Here is a 23,974-nt window from a genome sequence, read left to right on the forward strand (position 1 = left end):
GACAGTTTGAATTATCTCTCACCCATATTTATTAAAACATTATGAATAAATAAAAATATATTTGCTTCCCTAGAATTGATCACCAGGGGTGGTGACCTACATAGCGATTCACATTCTTTCATGCCATTTATAGTGACCTGACATGTCATGTCAGCATGAGGCTGCTTTGTTTATACTTGCTGCTAATATCTGTCATTTTCTCTGATTTTAGTAGATAGCAAAAAGGAAAAATAAGTGATAAAGATGAAAACAGGTCTGGGAGGAGGTGGGGTTACAACCTTGTTCTCTTTTCAGCTGCTCTAGATCTAGCCCCGCCTCCTACCTAGAGGCTGGAGGGACACTCGGTGAGGGACTCTTCCCTGCCGCCCCCTGCTCTGGGCTGGGCCAGAACAAAAGCCTGAAAGCAGGGGGTTCTCCGGAAAGCTGCTGGGATCCAGGTTCTGCGGGGGGCGGAGACCGATCTGAGTGTGAATGTTCAGCTCTCTCTGCACACAAGGGACCAGGAGAAGAAAGCTCTGAAGTCCATAGGCGGACAGAAAACAAAGCCTGAGGGACTGGAAGTGCTCACCTTGGCTTTGGAGGGAAACTTGCTATCTGGAAAGTTCCACTCTTCCTAAGTATTTGTATTGAAATAGGATGCAACTCCAATGAAAATCTCAGGAGTGTCTTTGTTAATTGAATTAAATAAGCTTAGAGTTTATATAGACTTCCCAGGGGGCACTAGTGGTAAAAAACCTGCCTGCCAGTGCAGGAGATGTAAGAGACTCGGGTTCGAGCCCTGGGGTGAGAGGATCCCCTGGAGGAGGCACAGCAGCCCACTCCAGTATGAAAAGAATGTCCAAGAATTAATTACCAAATTGTGAAAAAGATAACATTTTTAAGCCCCTATAATCAAATGATTATGGTATTGCATGAAAGCAAACAAGGAGGTCAGTAGAATAGCATAGGAAATACTGTAGAAGCACAGTCGAATGGCGACAGGTGATGGGAAAAGGGTAACTCGTCTAATAAGCGGTGATTCATCTGGAAGCTTCATAATATTGAACCTCTGTAATATAAAACAAATGGATGAATTAAAGATTTAAATGTGAAGAATGAAAAGTACAAATCCAAGAACAAGATCATGTCCATTTTAGGGGTGTAAAGTGGGGAAACCCAGAGCAACGATGGGCGGAGGCGCTGAAGAGGCAGTTCACGGGCAAGGGATCCGAATTTCACGAGCTGCACTGACTGTGTGCAAGCTTGCTGATATCTGTAAGTGCAAGTTCAAGTAACAGTGTGCCACTTTATACCCACTAATGGGCAAAGCATATAAGACAGTGACAGCCCTTGCTAGATGCGAAGGGTTTACAACCTTTTGGGAAGTGTCTGGGTAACACCTGTTGACATTAAAAATGCTTGTCCTTCAGTTCCTGCTTCTGGGAACTTTGTCCATAAAAATAAAAGCACTTAGGAATATCCGCATAAACATCTTATTGCATCTTTATTGTAGCCTTATTGGCAATTAAAAAAAAGGGAAAAGGGGAGAGGAAAAACCCTGGCTATTATGTGAACTTAATCAGCAGGTGAAAGTTTGAATAAATTATAGTAAATTCATATTCTGATATGTACAACAACATAAAAATTAATTAGAGCAAAATCAGTTGATGCAGAAAAATTCCTCGGAGGTATTTTTGAGTAAAAAGAGTGAAAGTGTACGTAAGTCCATGTAGAATGATCCCATTAAAAAATAGACAGTGACCCCAAGGCCTCCCGGTGTATTTCTGAACACCGGTGTAAGTGGGCGTGTGTCCGCATACGCAGGTGTGTGTCTTCATGGGCGCCTGTGGCACAGACGAGCTGACCACCAGCAGGCGCTGCCGTAAGTGGGGCCCGTTTGCCTCTTCCCCCTGCTCTGAGCGCTATCTTGTCCACTCTTGGCGCTGTAACAAAACCCCACGGACTGGATGGCTGTAAACAGCAGACGTTCTTGCTCATGATCCTGGAGTCTGGACTTCCCCAGTCATGGTGGCAGCATCATCAGTTTCTTCCAGCCTGCAGACAGCCACCTCGTGTCTTCATATGCTAGAAGGTTGAGGAGCTCTCTGGGGTCCTTTTTTTTTTTTTAATCTTATTTATTTATACTTGAAAGATAACTGCTTTACAATATTTTGTTGGTTTCTGCCTGTATCAACATGAATCAGAGATGTTCCCTCCCTCTTGAACCTCCCTCCACCTCCAATATCCCACCTCTCCAGGTTGTCACAGAGCACTGGTTTGAGCTCCATGAGTCATACAGCAAATTCCCACTGGTTGTCTACTTTACATAAGGTAATGTATATGTTTCCATGCTAGAGTAGCATGCGGGTCCCTTTAAAAGGGCACTTAGCAGTGGCCACAGGACTGGAAAAGGTCAGTTTTCATTCCAATCCCAAAGAAAGGCAATTCCAAAGAATGCTCAAACTACCGCACAATTGCACTCATCTCACATTCTAGTAAAGTAATGCTCAAAATTCTGCAAGCCAGGCTTCAGCAATACATGAACCGTGAACTTCCAGATGTTCAAGCTGGTTTTTGAAAAGGCAGAGGAACCAGAGATCAAATCGCCAACATCCACTGGATCATTGAGAAAGGAAGAGAGTTCCAAAAAAACATCTATTTCTGCTTTACTGACTATACCAAAGCCTTTGACTGTGTGGATCACAATAAACTGTGGAAATTATGAAAGAGATGGGAATACCAGACCACCTGACCTGCCTCTTGAGAAATTTGTATGCAGGTCAGGAAGCAACAGTTAGAACTGGACATGGAACAACAGACTGGTTCCAAGTAGGAAAAGGAGTACGTCAAGGCTGTATATTGTCACCCTGCTTATTTAACTTCTATGCAGAGTACATCATGAGAAACACTGGGCTGGAAGAAGCACAAACTGGAATCAAGATTGCCATGAGAAATATCAATAACCTCAGATATGCAGATGACACCACCCTATGACAGAAAGTGAAGAAGAACTAAAGAGCCTCTTGATGAAAGTGAAAGAGGAGAGTGAAAAAGTTGGCTTAAAGCTCAACATTCAGAAAACGAAGATCATGGCATCTGGTCACATCACTTCGTGGGAAATAGATGGGGAAACAGTGGAAACAGTGGTTGACTTTATTTTGGGGGGCTCCAAAATCACCGCAGATGGTGATTGCAGCCATGAAATTAAAAGATGCTTACTCATTGGAAGGAAAGTTATGACCAATCTAGATAGCATATTCAAAAGCAGAAACATTACTTTGCCAACAAAGGTCCATCTAGTCAAGGCTATGGTTTTTCCAGTGGTCATGTATGGATGTGAGAGTTGGACTATGAAGAAAGCTGAGTGCCAAAGAATTGATGCTTTTGAACTGTGGTGTTGGAGAAGACTCTTGAGAGTCCCTTGGACTGCAAGGAGATCAAACCAATCCATTCTAAAGGAAATCAGTCCTGGGTGTTCTTTGGAAGGACTGATGCTAAAGCTGAAACTCCAATACTTTGGCCACATCATGCGAAGAGTTGACTCATTGGAAAAGACCCTGATGCTGGGAGGGATTGGGGGCAGCAGGAGAAGGGGATGACAGAGGATGAGATGGCTGGATGGCATCACCAACTCAATGGACGTGAGTTTGAGTGAACTCTGGGAGCTGGTGATGGACAGGGAGGCCTGGCATGCTGCAATTCATGGGGTCACAAAGAGTCAGACATGACTGAGCGACTGAACTGAACTGAACCCCGTTTATGGACTTTCCTGGTGGCTCTAACAGTAAAGCATCTGTCTACAATGTGGGAGACCAGGGTTCGATCCCTGGGTTGGAAAGATCCCCTGGAGAAGGAAATGGCAATCCACTTCAGTACTATTGCCTGGAAAATCCTATGGACAGAGGAGCCTGGTAGGCTACAGTCCATGGGGTCGCAGAGAGTTGGACATGACTGAAGGACTTCACTATCTATAACCCCATTTATGAGGGCTCTACCCTCATGACCTAATCACCTCCTCCAGTCCTCCTGTCCTAACACTATCACGTCAGGGGTTAGGTTTCGACATATGAATTTGGTGGGACACCACTACTCAGAGCACAGCGGGTACCAGAACTTTTACTTTTCCTCTAGAACTGTTTTCGCATATTGCTGCCAAGAGTTCTCTTAACCCAGAGCTTTATAAAAGGAGCGTGAAGGACTAGTTAGAATAAATGGCCCCACACAACCTAACGAGCTCTAGAAAGTTGTCTAAACATATGCACTTGGTATAGATGATGTACACACTTGTATGTGCACATGTGTGCATCTATGTACATGCACATACTAAACTCCACGTGTGATCCAAAGGTGGAATGAAGCTGACACAACCCCATCCTCCTGATGAGGCCCGAGTCCCCGGCTTGATTCCTGCCCCCCCACCCCATTGTCACCTGTCAGCATCTTCTGGACCCCTTCCTGATTCCCCCTGGGTTATCTCCTCCATTAGAAAGAGCAGCTTCGAGGAGGCCTTGGCCAGAAAACCCAAGAGCAAACCCATGTTTTTGGAATGAATGAGCAAATAGAGTTTCTCAGGGTGTAGTTGCTCAGGTTCAGAGTTTAGAGCATAGGGTCTTCATTAATGTACATTTATATAAAAGACAATTATGCCTAAGTGGCTGATGGGCAAGTGCGTGCGCACCCATGCTTGTCCCTGCCCCTCCCCCACACACAGTGCTGCGTGATGTCATGGCTGTTCTCAGCCTCCTTCCGTCATGCTGATAACCTGTCTTCTCTTGCTCCCCAACCCCCACCTGCCAATCACTGTGGCAGTTCATTTTGTTTTGTGGTTTATTTCACTGTTCCCATTCCATTGTGTATCACACAGACATTTATTAAACCGTCATGAGCCCCGAGTACCAAGAACGTTCCATTCTGCTCCTCCTCCCTTGGCGTCTCACAACTCTTATTTCTCAGCTGCCACATTGTCTTCTGATTGATCGACTTTTAATAACTGCCTGCTGTGTTTTGATTAATTTCATGTGTAAAAAATTTGCAAAGGAGACTGCCTTTATGAAAACAGAAGGCTAGCTACCCCCCCCAAAATGATTTTATAATATGATAAGAATCAGTTCACCTGGTGAGTTTGTTTTGTTTTTACAAACTAAGATAATCTTAGTTTTATTAGTCCTTATCTTCCTGCAAACACCAAGTTTCAGGAATATCCTCAGAACTCATTATACTCAAGTAATCTTCAATCTTTTATTGCTTTTGCTGCAGCCTTTCCATGGGATGGGGTGGAGATTGCATTTCTCACGTGAAAGAGCGGGGGGAGAAAGGGGCTGAATGAGAGGAGGGGCAGCTGGAGGCGTCAGGGTGCCTCAGTGTGGCTGGACCCCAAACTCACAGCTTAGCCAGTTTCTGAGTGCTTCTGAGGACTGAGCACCCCAGGAGGAGCTCTCCACACACACCTCCACCTGCTCACCTTTACAGCAGCGCTGGGGTGGGCTGCACTGTGCTGGCTCCATAACGGACGGTGGGAGCTCACCTCCCGTGACTCGGCCGAGGCTGGAAGCCGGAACAGCGGCACCCAGATCCTGGCTCAGAGGCTGTGCCCCTGACCAGCAACAGCAAACCAAAACAGGAACCCTCTCCTGCTTGTTGATGAAACAAAAACGGGTGCTTTCTAATCCTTTCCATCCCCTGTGGATGGTGAAAGAGGGTGTGGACCTGCTGTGGGAGCGGCATCTACAATGGTCCTCTTCGCAGACTTCTGTGAGACGCAGGTGTTAGGAACCCCACATCAGCCTTGCTCACAGGTTTCCGTGCCCCACCCCCAATACACAGCCTACAGGGTCCTCGCATCCTGCCTGGGGCTCCTTCAGTGAAGGGTGAATAGACAGCATCAGTGGTACCTCTGGGCCTGGCCCTGATGGCTTCCGAGAGAAGCATCAGGGGAAGGTGGGCAAACACACCCAGCTCCTGAGGGCAAAGACAGGAGATGCTTGCATCAGGTGGGTGGGGAGGTGCTGAAATCCAGCTTCACGGAGAGGGGCAGGGCTGCAGGTTCCCCAGGCCCTGTCCTGAGTTCACAGTCACGCCCTCAGTTTCTCAAGTGGCCCTAGGGGGCCCGAGGATACCAAGGTGGTGGTGCCCCACCCCACGACCGGGCGGATGAGCTCAGCTAAGAAAAGCTCTTTGCTGAGTGTTACCTTGAGTTTGGAAAGCAGAACCTTGGCTAGTTTTAGGGCCATGTTTATATTATAGCAAGACAGCCCAGTGATGACGACAAAGCCATGTGACCAGAGTCACTGGGTCCTGTGTGCCAGGCCAGGTCTCAGAGGTGTGTGTCCTTGTAAAATCAGGAGGTGTCCGCTCTGGCTAACCACGGCCCTGGCCAGGTGGCCTCTTAAAGGACATCAGCCTCTTTGGTGACTCCCTTCTGAAGAGACAGGGTGTCCACAAAGCGCAGGTGGTGGACAGGCCTCCTGGCTGCCCCCACCTGGCAGACTGGGGTCCAGTCCACTGCAGTCCTGCTGCTGTGTGTCTTGACCCCAGGGTAGACGCCCCTGCCGGGGCCCCCTTCCTGACATCCGCCCAGGCCTGGCCCCTTCAGGCCTCTGCTCCCCCTGAGGGCCATCTCCCTGGCCTTGAGGACACCTCCCTTCTACCCTCACTCATACCAGACTGATTGGTTCATCTGAGCCACGTGTAGCGAAAACCCCAGAAAGCCCACAGCAGGAAAGAAGTGGGAGCCGGGGGCCGTCTGGGGAGGGACACTGTGTGACCCCCAGGCTGCCTGGCAGATGCATGCAGTCCTGTCTGCCACTCCTTGTGTTTCAAGGAACAAGTCGCCAGTTTCAGGTCCCCATACCACGATGGCCCGGGCTGCCATATGGCCCTTTTCGAACATGCATGCTCCTCCCTAAGGAGCACCCTGAGCTGGTTTTAGGCATGTTTTTGAGATACAGTTTGCACAAAGTAAAGTCCACAGACCTCAGTGTCTGGCCTGGCAAATATTTGAGGTCTGGCCAGTGTCCAGCTCTCGAGGGCGCCCTGTGCCTGGTCCCCGTCGTTACCCCACCATCGCTAGGTGACCACAGTCCTCTTGGTGTCACCTGGATTCTTTTCCTCCTCCTGAGCTCGTGAGCAGAGTCCCACGTGTGCTCCTCTGTGGAAGGCTTATTTTGAGATTCAGCCTCATGTGGACCTGAAACTTGTTTCAATGATATAAATACAGCAAGATGGATCCATGCATCTGCTTTGGGCACGTGGTCCTGGGCACAGCCCGGCTGCTCTGAGCAGTGGTCTCTAGGTGGCCGTACGGGCTATGCTGGCTGTGTCTGTGCTCAGGAGGGGCTGGGCGCTGCGGAGCTCGGGAAAGGTCCTCATCAGCAGACAAGCGGTGGGTCCTGCAGAGACATTGCCCCAGGGGTGCCTTATCCCCTGAGAACACAGTCACCCTAGGATGGCTGTCCCCACGCTGCACCCCTGAACCCCACTGAGTTCTCTCTCTCTCTGGCTTCTGTCCACCCCACGGGTGTCCCAGGGTGAATTGCACAGCTACTGCACGGCTTCAAATGATGGGAAAGTCGGATTCAGCAGCCGGAGCCAAAAAGCCAGAGATGCCCCTGCTCACCAGCTCCCAGACAATGGGACCGACTGCGGCTGGGCCCCGTTCGGTGAGTTCTCCGTCTGTTCCCAGCCACCACCTCCACCCCCGTGCTCCCCTCAAAGGCTTCCTCCACAGGTGGAGACCCCAGAGCTGGCTGGCTGGCCTGGCTCCCCTGGCCCAGCTGATCTTAGCAGCGGTAATGATGCCCTTGGATAGATGCAGCCACGCCTCCGGTTGCAAACTGGTCCCTCCTCCCAGCAAACCAGCCTCCCGCCTTCAGCTGCTGCTGTGTCTCCAGTGCCCACATGCAGGGATTCCCAGCCTCCAGGATCAGAGGAGCTGGTATAATAATAATAGAGACAAAGGGCACAATAAATGTAATGCGCTTGAATCATCCTGAAACCATTCCCCCATCCTGGTCCATGGGGAAATTATCTTCCATGAAACCAGTCCCAGCTACCCAAAATGTTGGGGAACGCTGGGTTGTTGATTAGATCTACTGAAGGTCGGGCTTCCCAGGTGGCGCTAGTGGTAAAGAACCTTCCTGCAAAGCAGAAGACATAACGAGATATGAAATCTATCCCTGGGTTGGGAGGATCCCCTGGAGGAGGGCTTGGCTACCCACTCCAGTATTCTTTCTTGCCTGGAGAATCCCATGGACAGAGAAGCCTGGCGGTCCATAGGGTCGCCAAGAGTCAGACACAACTGAAGCAGCTTAGCATGCATGCACTACTGAAGGTCATTTGCAGGTTGCATTTGTCCAAGCTGGAAGTCAGGACTGACAGGGCATAAGCTGTGGGCGGAAACAAGAAAGCTGTGCTGCGGGGCTGGCCGGGGCAGGACCTGGGGGTGATGGTGCTGAAGCAAAGCCAGGGTAACCGTGAAACAGAACGAATAAACTGCAGGCTCACCCCAGCGATTGGGATTTGACCTGATGGGAGGATATTTATGTAGCGATAATTTGCAGCGTGGCGACTTTATTTCCCGTTGCTGCGTTTTCTGTGCTACCATCTGAGGACACCACCCAGCCCTAGCGAGCAAAAGTCAGTATTTCACTGCCCCGCTCCTGGACGTACGCTGACATTTAGTGAAGGCTAAGCAACACTCTGGCTCCCCCATTGCTTCTCGACCCGTGCAGATCAGGACAACTATCAACAGCTGCTTGGAGCCCTGGACTACTCCTTCCTGTGCGCGTACGCCATCGGCATGTACCTGAGGTAGGTCTGACTGGGACTGCAAGACCCAGCTGGTCCGCTGGGTGCAGAGGGAGGCTCAGGCATGCTGAAGATGCGGCCCAGTCCACAGGTAGTGGTCCTCTCATCTCTTCTCAGACACGAGGTGAGGTGGGAGCCAGCGCACGCCCCAGGTGTCCTGCTGACCAGGCAGGCTGTCCTCAGATGACTTATCCTGGCCCGGGGTTAGACGCACGGTGAACCCTGCAGGGACCTGGTCACTCTGGAGCAGGGTGCTGGTAGCTCCCCACTCAGCAAGCCCAGCAGAGCACCCTCTCCTCTGGTTTCAGGGGCTGTTGTCTGTTTACTAACCTGCCTGGCATCCGAGCAGTTCACACGGGGTGTGCCTGGCATGTCCACTGGATGCCCAGGTTAGCTGGACCAGTGCCTCCCCTGCCTGCCAGAGGCCATCCTGCCTGGCCGTTGGGGGTGTGGACTCCAGGGACACGTTGCTGGAATTTGATCCTGGCTTTCTTTGACTACTCACTCAGGTGGCTTTGGACAAGTCACTGCACCTCCTCGGGCCTCAGTTTCCCCTTTTACAAAACTGGGAAACCAGTAGTTCTTAACTCACAGAGGTGTGATGAGAGTTAAATAAGTTAGTATATATAGGATGCTCAGAAGAGGGCCCATCTGTGTTCCCAGCATCTGTTGCATATGATCATCATTACCCCATTCTTGATCCAGTTCTGAAGTGGCCTAAGAAGGTGGTAAATGTTAGCAGGTATAGGATATGTGATTGGCCAATTAAAAATGGCTATTGTGTCAGTCCAACCAAGTTTAACAAAAAAAAAAGAAAAGGCTTATAGGGACCAAGGCCTTTAGTCCAAAGAGACTTTTGTTCAGAGAGAGAGATTTTAGAGCTTTGAGGATCTCTGCTTTCCCTATAAATGTTTACCTTCTTTGCTGAGACCCACCCGGACTGTGTTATTATCCAGCCCTGGGCCCCACCTCCCCAGCTCAGGACCCTGTGGGTGGCTGGGTGTCTGGTGCCCAGACAGGCAGTTTCTGCTGAAACCCCGTGTTGAACTTGCACATCTGTAGAGCAGCAGGGCTTGTCTGAGCGCGGCTCAAATAGTAGCAGACGCAGGACAGAATGCGAGCCCAGCCTCAGAGAAGGACGGGGTAAGCCTCAGGCTCCCGAGGGCCTCAACCGTAGCCAACCAGCCATATCCTACCCTGGGGTCAAATGTTTGTGATCTACAGACTACAGTTTTCCTGGACACCAATAATCAATAATATAAAAAGACCCAAAGGTTGAGTGTGTTTTTCTGTTACTGAAAAGCAGTGTTTAAATGTGGTTCTCAGCTGGGAGTGACTGGAGCCATTCCTGGTTTTCTCAGTTGGAGAAGGGGGGCGCTGCTGGCATTGAGTGGGCAGAGACCCGGGTGCTGCTAAGTGTAGGACAGGACCCAGGACAGCCCCTCACCGCAAAGAATTACGTACCCAAGGCGCCAGGGGTGCTGAGGCTTAGAAGCCTGGTTTGAATAAAGTGGTTTTTTCATTGCTTATTTATTGGCAAAGATGGTTCTTCATGCACTTCGCCAACAAAGGCTATTATGAAATAATATTACTTTATTATGAAATAGTGTAGCAATGTGAAATTCACAGTAAACTTGTGACTCGAGGGTTTACCTGCTTCCTTGTGTGGCCTTTCAGTGACCCCATGGCACATGGCTAGTGATGTGGACGGTGCTGGTTTAGTGGATAAATCAGACACAGTGGCACCTGCATTGACCCAGCTCAATGCTGGCAGCTTCAAGCATGAATGGTGTGGCTTTCATTACCTGTAGGAGCCTGATAAAATGTGGAATGCTGCCCCTTCTGTTAGGTCTTTTCTTTAAATACTTTTAAACGGAGACCAAATTGAGGCTTAGTATTATCTAGCAAGACTGGAGGACATTTGAAAGCCCAGCAATAGCAGTAACTCTCTGGAGGCCCATCTGACTCTGCACTTGCTCTGTGACCTTGGACACCTCAGCCAGCCCCTCCAGGGACATGGCTCCTATTCTCTGAAGTGAGCAAGATGAAGTAGATAATTCCTTTAGCTCTAGGGTGCTCTCGAGTTTGTACGTGATCAGGTTTCTACTCAGCTTGAAATTTGACCTGAATGCTGTTTATAATTTTAAATCACTTTCTCTGTTTTTGTGTTTAAAAGGTCACTTACATGATACTGGGTAGATCTTTTTTTTTTTTTTTTTTGGTAAATTCAGAAGGAAGAGCTCTCTAGGGTATTGGTTCTTGAGATGAAAGACCAGAATTTTGGAGTTTGTTCCCAGGGGAGGCAGGTGTCATTCTTCATTACATTTCATATTTATCTGACTCATAGAATGATTGCATGGAGGAAAATGAGACCCATAGGGTTGAGTGTAAGAGGCTCATAATCGTTAATGATTGTTCTCCAGCTTTTTTATTCACTTAGTAAGTGATACCATCAGGCTGTTCCATGGTGACATCTCCTATAGGGAAGTAATAAAGAGTGTTTCCTATGGCATTGGGCAGCGTGGTGTGATGGTGGTAAAAACCTGTTAAATATATAGCCCTGGTATGAAATTTTCACCCTCCCCAGAAGCACCAGAACTATTTTATTGCACACCCACCACCTGCCAGGTGCTTAACCAAATTTACTTGTCTGAGCACCTAGGCAACTCTAGGAAGCAGTTCTCTAGAAAGATTAGCTCTTTATTGGGTCATCCTGTTGTTTAGAAGGAGGATGGAGCATGGAGGCTTTGCCCCCATGTTTCAGGCTTTGCCTTAAATAAAAGACTCTGTCGGTCTTTAAACCAGATCACAGTGGTTGAGGCAGGAGGGTCATCAGCAGAGCCCCTTTCGCTGCTCACGCACAGCTCAAGGTCACAGGTGGTCCCTTTTCCTGCCACCTGTCTACAATCCAACAGTCAGAACTTTAAGACACTATATATTCCCTGGCTATTGTTTTTATATAAAACAGGATTAAGCCAGCAGGACAAGTTTTTTGCTTTTTTTTCACTGGCAGTCATCCTTTCTGTCAGAGTGTTTCAATTTTACGATTTGACAGTTCCTTCTACTCTAAATAGAAAGTCTTAAAGGATGTCTCTGATTTCTGGTGAATAAATGCTCCATTGAGAAATAATTGTGATTAAAACTTCCTGGAAATTGGAGTGCTTTCAAGTTCTAAAAGCTCAGAGAACAGCCTGAAAGCATCCGGAAAGCAGTGGCCGGCTCGTTTACGTCGTGGGTGTGTGCATTTTCTTGTGTTTGTCTTTCTTTTTTCTCGTCCTCAGTGGCATAATAGGGGAGCGCCTCCCCATCCGGTGTTACCTAACCTTCGGGATGCTGGCCAGCGGCGCCTTCACTGCCCTGTTTGGGGTAGGGTACTTCTACAACATCCACAGTTTCGGGTTCTACGTGATAACTCAGGTGAGGTCCGGTCCATGGCTCACCACACGTTGGGTTTCCACCATGAGCTGGATGGGGTGTTCATGTCACTTCTGCCAAGGGAGTAGATGGCGGAGGATGGGAGAGGTGGCAGAGCTGTGTCCTGTCTGAAGTCAGGATCAGCGCTGGACCACACAGCCCCTTCTCTCTCCTCTGCTCTGAGATGCCAGCAGCCACGAAGTCTTTCTTCGTGTCAGGAGTTGCCACTTAAAGAATCCTATCTGTTTTTACCCCAGCAGGGGGATTGGAACATGAATCCCTATGAGTCCTTCTGCCTTTGTTTGGATGCGTTTGAGATGCTCTGTCCTGTCACAGACTTGACTGCTCCAGAGTTGGGGGATGTGGGTGTGGCAGGGGGAGGAGAGGGTTGAGGGGCCTTGGGGGCAGTCAGTGGGGATGAAAAGTGAGGGCCTGACAGAGCTGCAGGGGATCGAGGGCCAGACGGGCCTGCGGCCGGCCCCTTCTAGCAGGCCCGGCGCTGCCCAGAACGCTCGGCTCTGCCCCTGCCAGCAGCCCTGTGGGTAATACTGACTGGACATGGAAAAGGACTCAAAGCAATGATGCTCAACTTCTGAGGCTCTCCAGAGAGTCCAGGAGGATGTTCTAAGATCATGGGGCAAATTATATGTAATTTGCTCTTACAACTTTCGCCACAGGACTTCAAAGAGTTTGGCTGTTTTTGTTACCAAAGTGATGTACACTTTATAGTAATACAGAAAATTAGAATTCCCCAGAGTCGCAGCATGTTCCTGGAGGGAAGGCTGAGCCTGTTGGCCCCCAAGACCAGACCAGCGGCTCCCAGGCTGCCTCCCGGAGGCCAGTCCTTCCCTGCGGAGGTTGGAAGAGACTGGAGGTTGGGCCTTGCTTTGTGTTCCTCCTGAAGCTGTCCCCTGAGGCCACTGAGATGAAAGCAAAGCCAGTTGCCTATACACTTCCTGAGTCCCTTCTTCCAACGAAAGCTCAGGGCGCTCTTGGCAAGTGGAGAATGTTTCTCCAGTTTCCAGGTCAAGGTTATGCTCAATTCAGTGGAGCCTTAGCAACTGTACCTTCTTGATGGTGGAAGGAAGGAAAATGTGCAATTTATAAGCCACGTTTGTGGTTTCATCACAGTTCTATAAAACAAAGAAGGTTTTTCTCTTTTTATAAAGTTTTAGGTTGGAAAGACACTGGACAGCTTGGCCCCAAGCTGTTCATCTCTCAGCAAGAGATTTTCTTTTCTTTCTTCTCTCTGCTTATTCTAAAATTTTCATAGTAGGCATACATTACTCTCATAATAAGGTATATATGTGTGAGCTCAGTCGTGTCTGACTCTTTGCAACCCTATGGACTGTAGCCCACCAGGCTCCTCTGTTCATGGGATTATCCAGGCAAGAATACTGGAGTGGATTGTCATTTCCTTCTCCAATATATATATACATATATATAGGGCTTCCCTGGTGGCTCAGTGGTAAAGAATGTGCCTGTAATGCAGGAGACCTGAGTTCATTTCCTAGGTTGGGAAGACCCCCTGGAGTAGGAAATGTCAACCCACTCCAGTATTATTGCCTGGGAAATCCCATGGACAGAGGAGCCTGGCAGACTACAGTCCATGAGGACATGATTGAGCAACTGAGCACACACATACATATATATAGTTAAAATGCACGTTTGGCTATCGAAGCTCCCATTGAATGGGCTTCTGCCCCTTCTTCCTGTGAGGTCCCTGCTGTGCACCCAAGCCCTGAGCACGGGCTCCCTCCATGTGCGTGTCCCCCTCAGTGGTCCTCTCCTTTGCTCTGTTGCAGATCATCAATGGACTTGTGCAGACCACCGGCTGGCCCAGCGTTGTCACCTGCCTGGGGAATTGGTTTGGAAAAGGCAGGTGAGGAAGGCAGACTTTCCAGCAGCTTTCATTCTTCTGATGAAAACTAGACCACTTTATTTTTAGTTTTTCTTCAGATTGATTACAGAAAAATCACCTAAGTCTACTCTATGAGATAAGATGCTTGAAACCTCTGGGACTTGGGGGTCTGAAATTCAGATGGGCCTTGGTCCCAGGAGATGCCCCCCGTTGTGGGCAAGGAGGAGTCTGAGTCACTCTCACAAGCCCACCAGCAGCCTGGGCTTTACCTGGCCCCTTGGGAACCTGGAAGAAATCAGTCAGGGCCTCGCCCCAGGCCTTTGGAAGCAGAAGCTACATATTCACAGACTGGAAGGTACAGGGAAGTGTTGGCAGGTCCTGTCGAGGTCACCCAGCACCTGGTAGCAGAGCTGTACTCACCTCTGGACCTGACTGGAGTCAGAGGCCATCCTAAAGTTCGTGTGACACACAGCACAGCCAGGACCACGGTTAGAAAGTGGTTGGAGACGCTGGACAACATAGGGAAGCTAAAACAGGAAACCCACTCATCCAGCTTTATTTAGCCATGTTCATCTGGCGGGTTCATCAGCATGAACTTTTGTTAACAAGATGTTTCATCAGATGATTGTATTCAGATTGCATGCTTGCTAAGCTGCTCGGTCATGTCCAGTGCTTTATGACCTTATGGACTGTAGCCCTCGGGGCTCCTCTGTCCATGGGGATTCTCCATGCGAGAATACTGGAGTGGGTTGCCATGCCCAATTCCAGGGGACCTTCGCCATGCAGGGATCTAACCCACGTCTTTTATGTCTCCTGCATTGCAAGGGGGTTCTTTACCACTAGCACCACCGGGGAAGTGAAGTGAAGTGAAGTAAAAATTGCTCAGTCGTGTCCAGCTCTTTGCAATCCCATGGACTATACAGTTCATGGAATTCTCCAGGCCAGAACACTGGAGTGGGTAGCCTTTCCCTTCTGTAGGGAATCTTCCCAGCCCAGGGAAGATCCCAACCCTGGGATCTTCCTAACCCAGGGCTCGCACATTGCAGGTGGATTCTTTACCAGCTGAGCCACAAGGGAAGCCCTGTAATTAGATTGCAAAGGCACAAATTTAAATTTCAGGCTTTCTAAGAATTTCAGGAAAAGGCCGCTTTCCTCTTTTAATCATAAAATGAATAAGCTAAGAGAGATGTAATTATACAGCCACAGTAAGTGAGGAAACAGCCATCTCATAAACACCCAGTCCTGAGCCTTGCAGAGATGGTGTGTGCACCGCCTGTCTTTGTGACCTCATGGACAGTAGCCATCCAGGCTCCTCTATCCATGGGATTTCCCAGGCAAGAATCCTGGAGTGGGTTGCCATTCCCTTCTCCAGGGGATCTTTCTGACCCAGAAATCAAACCCGCATCTCCTGCATTGGCAGGTGGATTCTTTACCGTTGTGCCACCTGGGAAGCCCCTTTTGTTTCTACATCAGCCTCATGCACTGTGCAGGCACTGTTGTGAGCTCACGTGCTGACCCACTGAATCCCTGAGACCTCACGTGCCATCTCCTGCTTTGTTGCAGGCGAGGTTTGATTATGGGAGTCTGGAACTCTCACACGTCCGTGGGCAACATCCTGGGCTCCTTGATCGCTGGCTACTGGGTGTCCACGTGCTGGGGCCTGTCCTTCATTGTGCCCGGGGCCATCGTGGCTGCCATGGGGATCCTGTGCTTTCTGTTTCTCATCGAACGTAAGTACCATGGATGGTGCCCCTCCCCGGGGTGGGTGGTGGCTTCTGGGGGACGAGTTTAGCAGAAGAGGCTGTTGTGGCTTCGTCCCGGGCAGGCATGGGGTTGCCTGGCTCTCCCAGGCCAGGCAGACTTCCTTCTTAGGTACAGGCTTCCCTGATGAGCTGTTGTTCTCCTGGTCTGGTTGGATTTTCTGTTGTTTCCTGATTTCTGGAGTAAACTGATGCTGTAACTCCTCCTGCCCTGTCCCCTTGCTCTGCAGCATCAAGAGTACGTGGTCTATCTCCACCGGCCACGTTGCTCACTGCCTGGCCCACGTGGCTGTGCCCGCTCACCCCAGTCTTGCTGCCACAAACTGAAACGGTCCTTGCCAGTTGTCTGCTCTCTGATAAGAAATATCCTTGACAATGTTTTAAAACCATGGCCTGACTTAAGCTCATATGTCTTAATTAGACAAGAGTGTTCTACCAGAAAATCCAATCCTTTGTTCCATCCTGGACTCAATACCAGACTTCTGTTTTAACTGCATGTGAAAATAATTTTTAAAATCATGATTGGCAGGACAAGGATCCTAACAGTTACACTAACCGTAGAGAAGCAGGGGCTGCTTTAGCTGTTACATGTCAGGGTGTTCTAATCCCACAAGCTATTCTGATGGGTTGTATTTGGCATTTACATCTTTAATTTGGTGTAAAGCTAAATAAAATCATATGGTACTAGACAGCGCCCCACTGTCAGCTCCCAGGTAGAGATGCTCCAGAGTCAAATGACTTCATCCCTGTGGAACATTAATTGCAGCCTCAGCTTTGCATTCGGAGCAGTTTCATCATCCAAGAGATTAAGGCATATGACATTTCTCACTTCTTTTTTCTTGTTTCTAACGGTAAGCTTTGCATTTTTAAGATAACTACCCATTTAGTGGAGCACACAGGAGGCTCTCAGGCCAACGTTGTCCTGTCGGTGAGGACAGAAAGTTAGATGAGGAATTACCGCCCTGCCGCACCCAACCCTAGCTGCCCCCCACCCCATGCAAACAGTGGGGGCGCTGCTCACCTCCCAGTTTCACCGTTTCCTCAAGGGGCTGAGGAAGCTTTTAGCAGCATCTCGAAATGGCCTGAACAAGTGAATTGTTAAACAGCTTATGGGCGGGGGAGCTTCCTTGCCGACCTGTGGAGTCAGCTGTAGCTTGCGTGTCACGAAGTTCTGGGAAGGCCACACGTCACCTGTTTTCCTCCGGCTGTCTCCCCAGCACCTGGTGCTGGGTCACCTGGCCTCTCCCGGGACTCCTTCCACTCCGCCACCTGGACAGTGACTCACAGGCACCCCCACCCTCTCCGTGAGTCACTCTGCCCAGCGTCCAGAGTCCACAGTGGCTTTTATTCTCCTCCTTAACTGACAAAGGGTCGGTTCTGGGGAAAGAGGCAAGGTGATGAGGGACGGAGTGTGTGGCAGTGGACAGGAGCTTGTTTCTGGCCTGGCTGGGGCTCAGTCGTCCAGGGTGGGACAGGTTTTCCAGGAACAAGGAAGTCCTGATTTCATGGTTTGTGATAAAATGAGAGCATCCTCCCCAGAGCCGCAGCTTCTGTGGTTGCTGAGGGGCGATGCTGAGAGGGTCTGTGTGGCAGTGACGGGGGGGGGGGGTTCTCCCAGAGGTACTTTCCTACCTATGCACCATCCTCTCACCCCCTCTCCTGTTTCCGTGGTGACCCGGGGCTTTGCATCCCTTCCCGCCCCCCACCCCCGGCCCACTCTGGGATGAAATGCACCTGCCCAGGTCCCCCCTAAGGTGTTGCTGGGAGATGTATTGACACCGACTTGGGGCACGCTGAGCACTCGTGTCCCCCTCCTTGGCCTGGGGGGAGGCGGCCCTCAGTGGGCCCTGAAGACTAACAGGGGTCTTGGGGTGCTGCAGGCTGGGGGGAGGGTGCTGTGGGGCTGAAGTCCCAGCCACAGGCCCCTCCCCTCCTTTCATCACATTCGTGTGGTCAATGCCGGGTCCTTACATGCAGTCTTAGCCTTTCGCCGTTACCGGTAAATATGGTCAGGTTGTGCAAGGCCATCCACTGAGTTCCTGATCCCCGTTCTTCACAAGGCCCCCAGAAATGCCCTCTCACTGCTCCTCCTCCTCTGCCCCACACCTGCCCCCTCCCCTGCACTGCTCCCGGCTGGGGCAGGCGTCTCTGCACACTCTGGTTCCCCCCTCCCCTCGAGCATCACTCAGTCACCTGGTCCTGCCCTCTCTGCCTTGGGCAGCTCCTCTCTCCACAGGACTGGCCGTGCTTGTCTAAAGACCACCAGAGACCACCCTCGGCGGCTCCCTCTGTCCTCACCTGGCCTCCACCAAGGTCCCCAGGGCCTAGCTCATGGGGTTGTGCACGCCTGCTGGGCGTGGTGTTTCCCCACCTTCCCACTGACCATCTTCCTCTTGAGATCAAGCTCTAGAGCCGCTGCTCTATGCACACGGCTTTGACAGGATGCCAGTTGGTTGTGCACCTGACACCTCCCCCTGGGCAGCCCCTGTAGCCAGCCTCGTGGGAGGAGGCACTTCTGTGGCCCCCTGACCATGCCCACCCCCGCCAACGCTGGGATCACGAGTCACAACAAAGAGAGAAACAGGTGGGCAGGCTCGACCCGAGCCAGGTGCTCACGAATGAGTCTTTTCCTCCTGGCTCCGATGTCACCTGTGAGCCGAGTCCACTGTCCACACTGTCACTCTGACAGGCCGCTGGTCGCCCTCTGCAGCAGAACAGAAGACCACGGGGTCCTTTCTGTCAAAGGGATAGGTCCTATATTCTTCCCCATAACAAGGACATGGCGTTTGTGTGAATGACAGGAGGCAGCTGTAAGCACATCCTGTGTCCAAGGGCAGATCACCTGCAGAGAGGAAAGATCAGGTCCACGTGCATCTTGGTGATTTATTTCTGCTCCTTCATCGTCCCTGATCCCTGACTCTGGGGTGGGTGGCAAAGCTGCAGCTGTGCCCCTTCTTGTGACCAGCAGTGAGGGACAGGCCATCCCTGCTCATCCTTCCTGCCCAGTGCTGGGCCCAAGGACCCCGTGGGCACCCTGTCCTCTGGTCCCACTAGGGCTGCCTGGGAAGGTGCCCTCAGACATATCCCAACCAAGGGGTCACATGTGCCAATGTCCTACAGGTGAAAGCCCAGGAAAAAACACATCCTGGGGACTGGCCATGCCCACAAGGATGAGCCACTGGGACTGCCCCAGGGGCTCCCATTATGGGCACGGGAAAGCTGGGGGTTGAGGGGAGCTGATATCAGTGCGTATCGCCAGAGCCATCAGGTCCACCAGGGCTCCCTGGGCCTACCCTCAGCAGAGGGTGAGCCAAGAGGAGCCTGCAGCCCAGGATCACATGTGGTCCAGGGACCCCTATACTATATCCCACTCTGTGTCTTGTAGGAGGGAACTCCGCTGTGGGAAGTTTAAAGTCCTGTGGCTCAGTTTGTGTTTCAAGGCAGTGAAACTATCTCACCATCTTTTTATAAAAAGACCCAGGTTCTGGGTGGTGGTGGGGGAGCAGAGCTGTTGAAAGGTGGCTTTCTGGATTCTCAAGAAGTGGGGTTTGCTTCCCAAGGCTGCTGCTGCTGCTGCTAAGTTGCTTCAGTCGTGTCCAACTCTGTGCGACCCCATAGACAGCAGCCCACCAGGCTCCCCTGTCCCTGGGATTCTCCAGGCAAGAACACTGGACTGGGTTGCCATTTCCTTCTCCAGTGCATGAAAGAGAAAAGTGAAAGTGAAGTCGCTCAGTCGTGTCCGACTCTTCGCGACCCCAAGGACTGCAGCCTACTAGGCTCCTCCATCCATGGGATTTTCCAGGCAAGAGTACTGGAGTGGGGTGCCATTGCCTCCTCCATTCCCAAGGCTACTCAGGGCAATAAGCTCAGCTCTCGTTCCCAGATCACATGGACATGGTCTTAAATTAGGAAAATGAAAAATGCCTAGCTTCTGGATTTGTTCCTTTTCATGTCCTTCCCTCCATCAATGAAAAATTAATCAGTAGATTTAAGAAAGAATTGGAAAGTTTTATTTGAGCCAAATTTGAGCGTTACTATTATCCGGGAAGAGTGTCTTAGAATGCTCTGAGAACTGTTCCACCAGTCAGAAATCAGGACACAGATTAGGTTTTTGAGACAGAAGACTGTACATCAAATGTCATGTTATTGACAGATCACAAATCCAAGTCTGAGCGGCATCGTGGTGGGTCCTGTGACCCCTGACCAGACCCAGAAGGGATGTGATCTTTAAGGACTGTTCTGTGGATGCTGGGAGAATGTTGTTCTTCCTGGATGAGCAGGTGATCCTGCCAATGGGGAGATTTGAAAAGTGAAAGTGTCAGTCGCTCAGACATGTCCGACTCTTTGAGAACCCATGGACTATAGCCCACCAGGGTCCTCTGTCCATGGGATTCTCCAGGCAGGAATACTGGAGTGGTTGCCATTCCCTCCTCCAGGGGATCTTCCTGACCCAGGGATCAAAGCCTGGTCTCCTGCGTTGCAGGCAGATTCTTTACCAGCGGAGCCACCAGGAAAGCCCTGATGGGAAAGTCTGGTCCATGCCTAATCCAGATACAGAATTCACAGTGAGGAGGAGAGGTCTCCAAAGGGCAGAGAAGAATCTTCATGTTTAAATTTTTCTTTGCTTGCTATAAAATATGACTTATTTCACACCTCCTTGCATTTCAGTAAAAGGCATTTTGTTCTATTTCAAGATAGGTGTTTTGTGCCCACTAATCTTTCCTTCTTATTCATCCCATAACATTAAATGACTCATCCTAAATGTTATCAGAGTCCCACTGCTCAGATCTACTGGTCATGTTTTCTCTTTCCTTCTAACATTTACCCTTTAAATGTATCTGACAAGGCTGGTCTCCACAGTACACGTATGTTCTGCTTATTTTTGTTTGTAAACTGTTTTCTGTTTTGCAAAGCGGGCTTCAGATTCATGATGACCTGCATTTGCTGGCACTGGTTGCCCGTTCTCCCAGCTTCAGTGCGCAGGGATCAGGCCGTCTCGGGGCCTGAGTGAGGGAAGGGGTGTGTGCATGTGGGTTTGTGCAGGGGTGGCCAACCTCTGCCCTCACCCACCAGACATGCTGCCTTGCACATTGTCTTTTTTTTTTTTAATGGTTGTTAATTTAGTAAAAGTGTCAGATGGTGCCTTGTTCTGGTTTAATTTCTTGTGTCGGAGGAAGCACCCAGCCCTGATTCACACTGTTCCTGTTTGGTGTTTCAGATCCAAAGGACATCGCCTGCTCTTCCTCCCCGGCCTCGGTAAGGACATGCTCTCTGCTTCTCATGTCTTCCAGGACTGTATCTGGTTACTGTCACCAGCCTGACCCTGTCTGTCCTGTCAGTGGGTAACAAATGTGCACACCAGTCCCACCCTCAAAATATCAGCAGTTTTAGAAAAAAGATTACTTAAAATGATAACAATCATCATTGTCCTCATGTGTAATTGTCCTTGTGCACAGCTCAGACATATGGAAGAGCATCCCTGTGCTGAAGGCGTTCCTGCACTTGTGTGTGTGACCTGGGCTGAAGCTGAGTCATTTCCCCTGCTCAGTCCTCCTGACAGCTCGAGGAGCCCCTGGGGTGCCAGCTTCTCCAGGTCTCATGGGGAATCGGGGCTCCCCTTCCTCTTTCCAACTCTCAAAGGGATTCGGTCAGAGGGAGAGACTGGACTGATTTCTGGGGACGTTTCATCAGATTCTACAACAGTGTCAAAGTTCTCTTTTCCACAGGAATTCTGCTCACTTCCTGTAGGGCCCTGGAGAGACATGGTTGAGGGGAAGGGAGGGCTTCCCGAGGGGCCCCAGAGGCCAGGGGCTGAGGCTGAGCTTGGCTGCTTCCCCATCGGCTCTGTCCCTTCACACATGCCCCTCATCATGAGCAGAGCTCTGTGCAAAGCTGCATCTGCAAGGCCTTTCACAGGTGCTGACTTCTGGGCACAGCCCCGTCCTGGGAATTTCCCATCCAAAGGTCTTCTTTTCAGCATGCAGTTTTTATTTTTCCAGTTCTTTAAAGTTTTTGTTATAGAAATTTTAAAACATGTAAGAAAGTAGAAAGAATAGTATCATGAATGTGCATGTACCCATTACCTGCTCATCTCATGTTATCAGTACCCCTTCTAAGACGCCCCCTTCTCCTCAGGGTTTATTTTGTATTCAAATATTGGTCATCATATTGTAACATTTTGTCTCTGACTATTTCAGTGTATGTTTATAAAATATAAGGATTCTTTTTTTTAATTTTTTTAAATTTATTTATTTGGCTGCTCTGAGTTTTAGTTGCAGCATGCAGAATCTTCTTGAGTCATGTAGTCTCAGAAGTTGTGGCTTGCAGGCTTAGTTGCTTCTTGTCATGTGGGGTCTTAGTTCCCCAACCAGGGATTGAACTCATGTCCCCTGCATTGCAAGGCAGACTCTTAACCACTGGACCACCAGGGAAGTCCCATAAGGACTCTTTTATTAAAAACAAACAAACAACAACAGAAAAGAATAGAAAAACAATAGGGAAAATCAATTAAACTTGTCAACAGAAAAAACACACAACCTGTAAGTTGTGAGCGATGTCTTATTCAGAGAATTCACTGAGGACTGAAGCCTCCCAGTGGCTCTGAGGAAGTGTTCCAAAGAGGTAAGGGAGGGGCCAGGATGGATAGGAGTTTTTGCTGAAACAAAAAGCCACATACTTCAAAAGATTATTGCTAATCACAAAAAACCAGACATCTCAAGTAAATGATTTTATTGCTCGTGTCTGTATCGTAAGATGCAGGAGACTGGGCTCATTGAAATTATTCCTTAGATAAGCATTCTAGATATCCTAGCTCTCTATGGCTAGGATCCTTTTTCATATTCCTGAAACCCCTCAGGGCACCCTTAGAAGGGGGCTGTAGTGGCTGATGGCTTGGTGGCAGCAACATTCTTTGTTTACTGAAACTGGGAGGCAACATTTTTTGACCATAAGTCAAAAGTTGGTTCTTTGAAAAGATCTGTAAAATAGAGACTCCTTTAGACTGATTAGGAAAAATACAGAAGATTCACATTACCAAAATCTGGAATGAGAGAGGGGATGTTACTACCAACTTTATAGAAAGAAGTATAAAGGAATTCTATGGACAACTGTATACTAACAAGTTAGATAGCTTAGAATAAATGGGAGAATTCCTAGAGAAATATAAATTGCCAGAACTGACTTGAGAGAGAATCTGAATAGACCTATAACAAGGAAAGAAACTGAATTATTAATGAAAAGTTTTGATATTAATACAAAGATAACCCCAGGACTAGATGACTGCACTGGTGAGTTCTACCAAACATTCAAAGAATTAATACCAGCTATTCACAAACTCTTCTAAAGAAATAAAAGAGAAAACTCGCCACTTATTCTATATTATCCTACAATATAGAAGACATCACAAGAACAGAAAACTGCAGACCAAGTTCTCTCATGAGTGTAGATGCAAAACTTAACAAAATACTAATCCAGCAGCATATAAAAAGGGTTAAGCATCATGATTCAATGGGGGTTATTCCAGTATACACCTGGTTTAACACCTGAACATCAATTAATGTAATACTTACCTCGATAGAATAAAGCACAGAAACTCTGGGGTCATTTCAATAGAAGCAGAGGAAGCCTTCAACAAAATCCAGCATCCCTGAATGATGAAACACTCAGCAGACTAGACATAGAAGCGACTTGCCTCAACCAGATGAAGGGCATCTATGAAAATCCACAGCTAACATCACACTTCATGATGAACGATGGGATGCTTTCCCTGTAACATCAGGAACAGAACAAGGATGACTGCTCTCGCCATTTCTAGTTAATGTACAGGAAGTTCTAGCCAGAGCATTTGAACAAGAAAATGAAATTCGAGGCATGCAGATTGGACAAGAATAAGTCAAAAGTGCCTCTTTGTAGACGATGTGATCTTGTCTATAGGAAATCCCAAGGAATCCACCAAAAACCTGTTCACACGAATTAAAAAATTAGCAAGATTGCAAGATACAAAATCAGTATATAAAAGTCAGTTGTATTTCTATACATTAGCAATGAACAATCCAAAAATGAAATTAAGAAGGCAATTTTATTGACAGCAACAGCAAAAGGAATGAAATACTCAGAAATAAATTTAACCAAGGAAGGACAAGACTGATACATTGAC

At 49.1% G+C, this 23,974-nt stretch overlaps 1 protein-coding gene across 3 annotated transcripts in view; it reads left to right on the forward strand.

The window, feature by feature from the left end:
- SLC37A1 (solute carrier family 37 member 1) overlaps window positions 1–23,974 on the forward strand; it is a 102,531-nt gene that overhangs the window by 45,169 nt on the left and 33,388 nt on the right. For all 3 annotated transcript variants that reach the window (XM_027546892.1, XM_027546885.1, XM_027546898.1), the window contains 6 exons: window positions 7,505–7,637; window positions 8,709–8,787; window positions 12,066–12,201; window positions 14,004–14,080; window positions 15,623–15,789; window positions 21,038–21,075. In XM_027546892.1, the coding sequence (XP_027402693.1) occupies window positions 7,505–7,637; window positions 8,709–8,787; window positions 12,066–12,201; window positions 14,004–14,080; window positions 15,623–15,789; window positions 21,038–21,075 (630 nt within the window). The remainder of the gene's footprint in view (window positions 1–7,504; window positions 7,638–8,708; window positions 8,788–12,065; window positions 12,202–14,003; window positions 14,081–15,622; window positions 15,790–21,037; window positions 21,076–23,974) is intronic.

Source organism: Bos indicus x Bos taurus, chromosome 1, assembly GCF_003369695.1.
Source record: "Bos indicus x Bos taurus breed Angus x Brahman F1 hybrid chromosome 1, Bos_hybrid_MaternalHap_v2.0, whole genome shotgun sequence".
Taxonomy (NCBI): domain Eukaryota; kingdom Metazoa; phylum Chordata; class Mammalia; order Artiodactyla; family Bovidae; genus Bos; species Bos indicus x Bos taurus.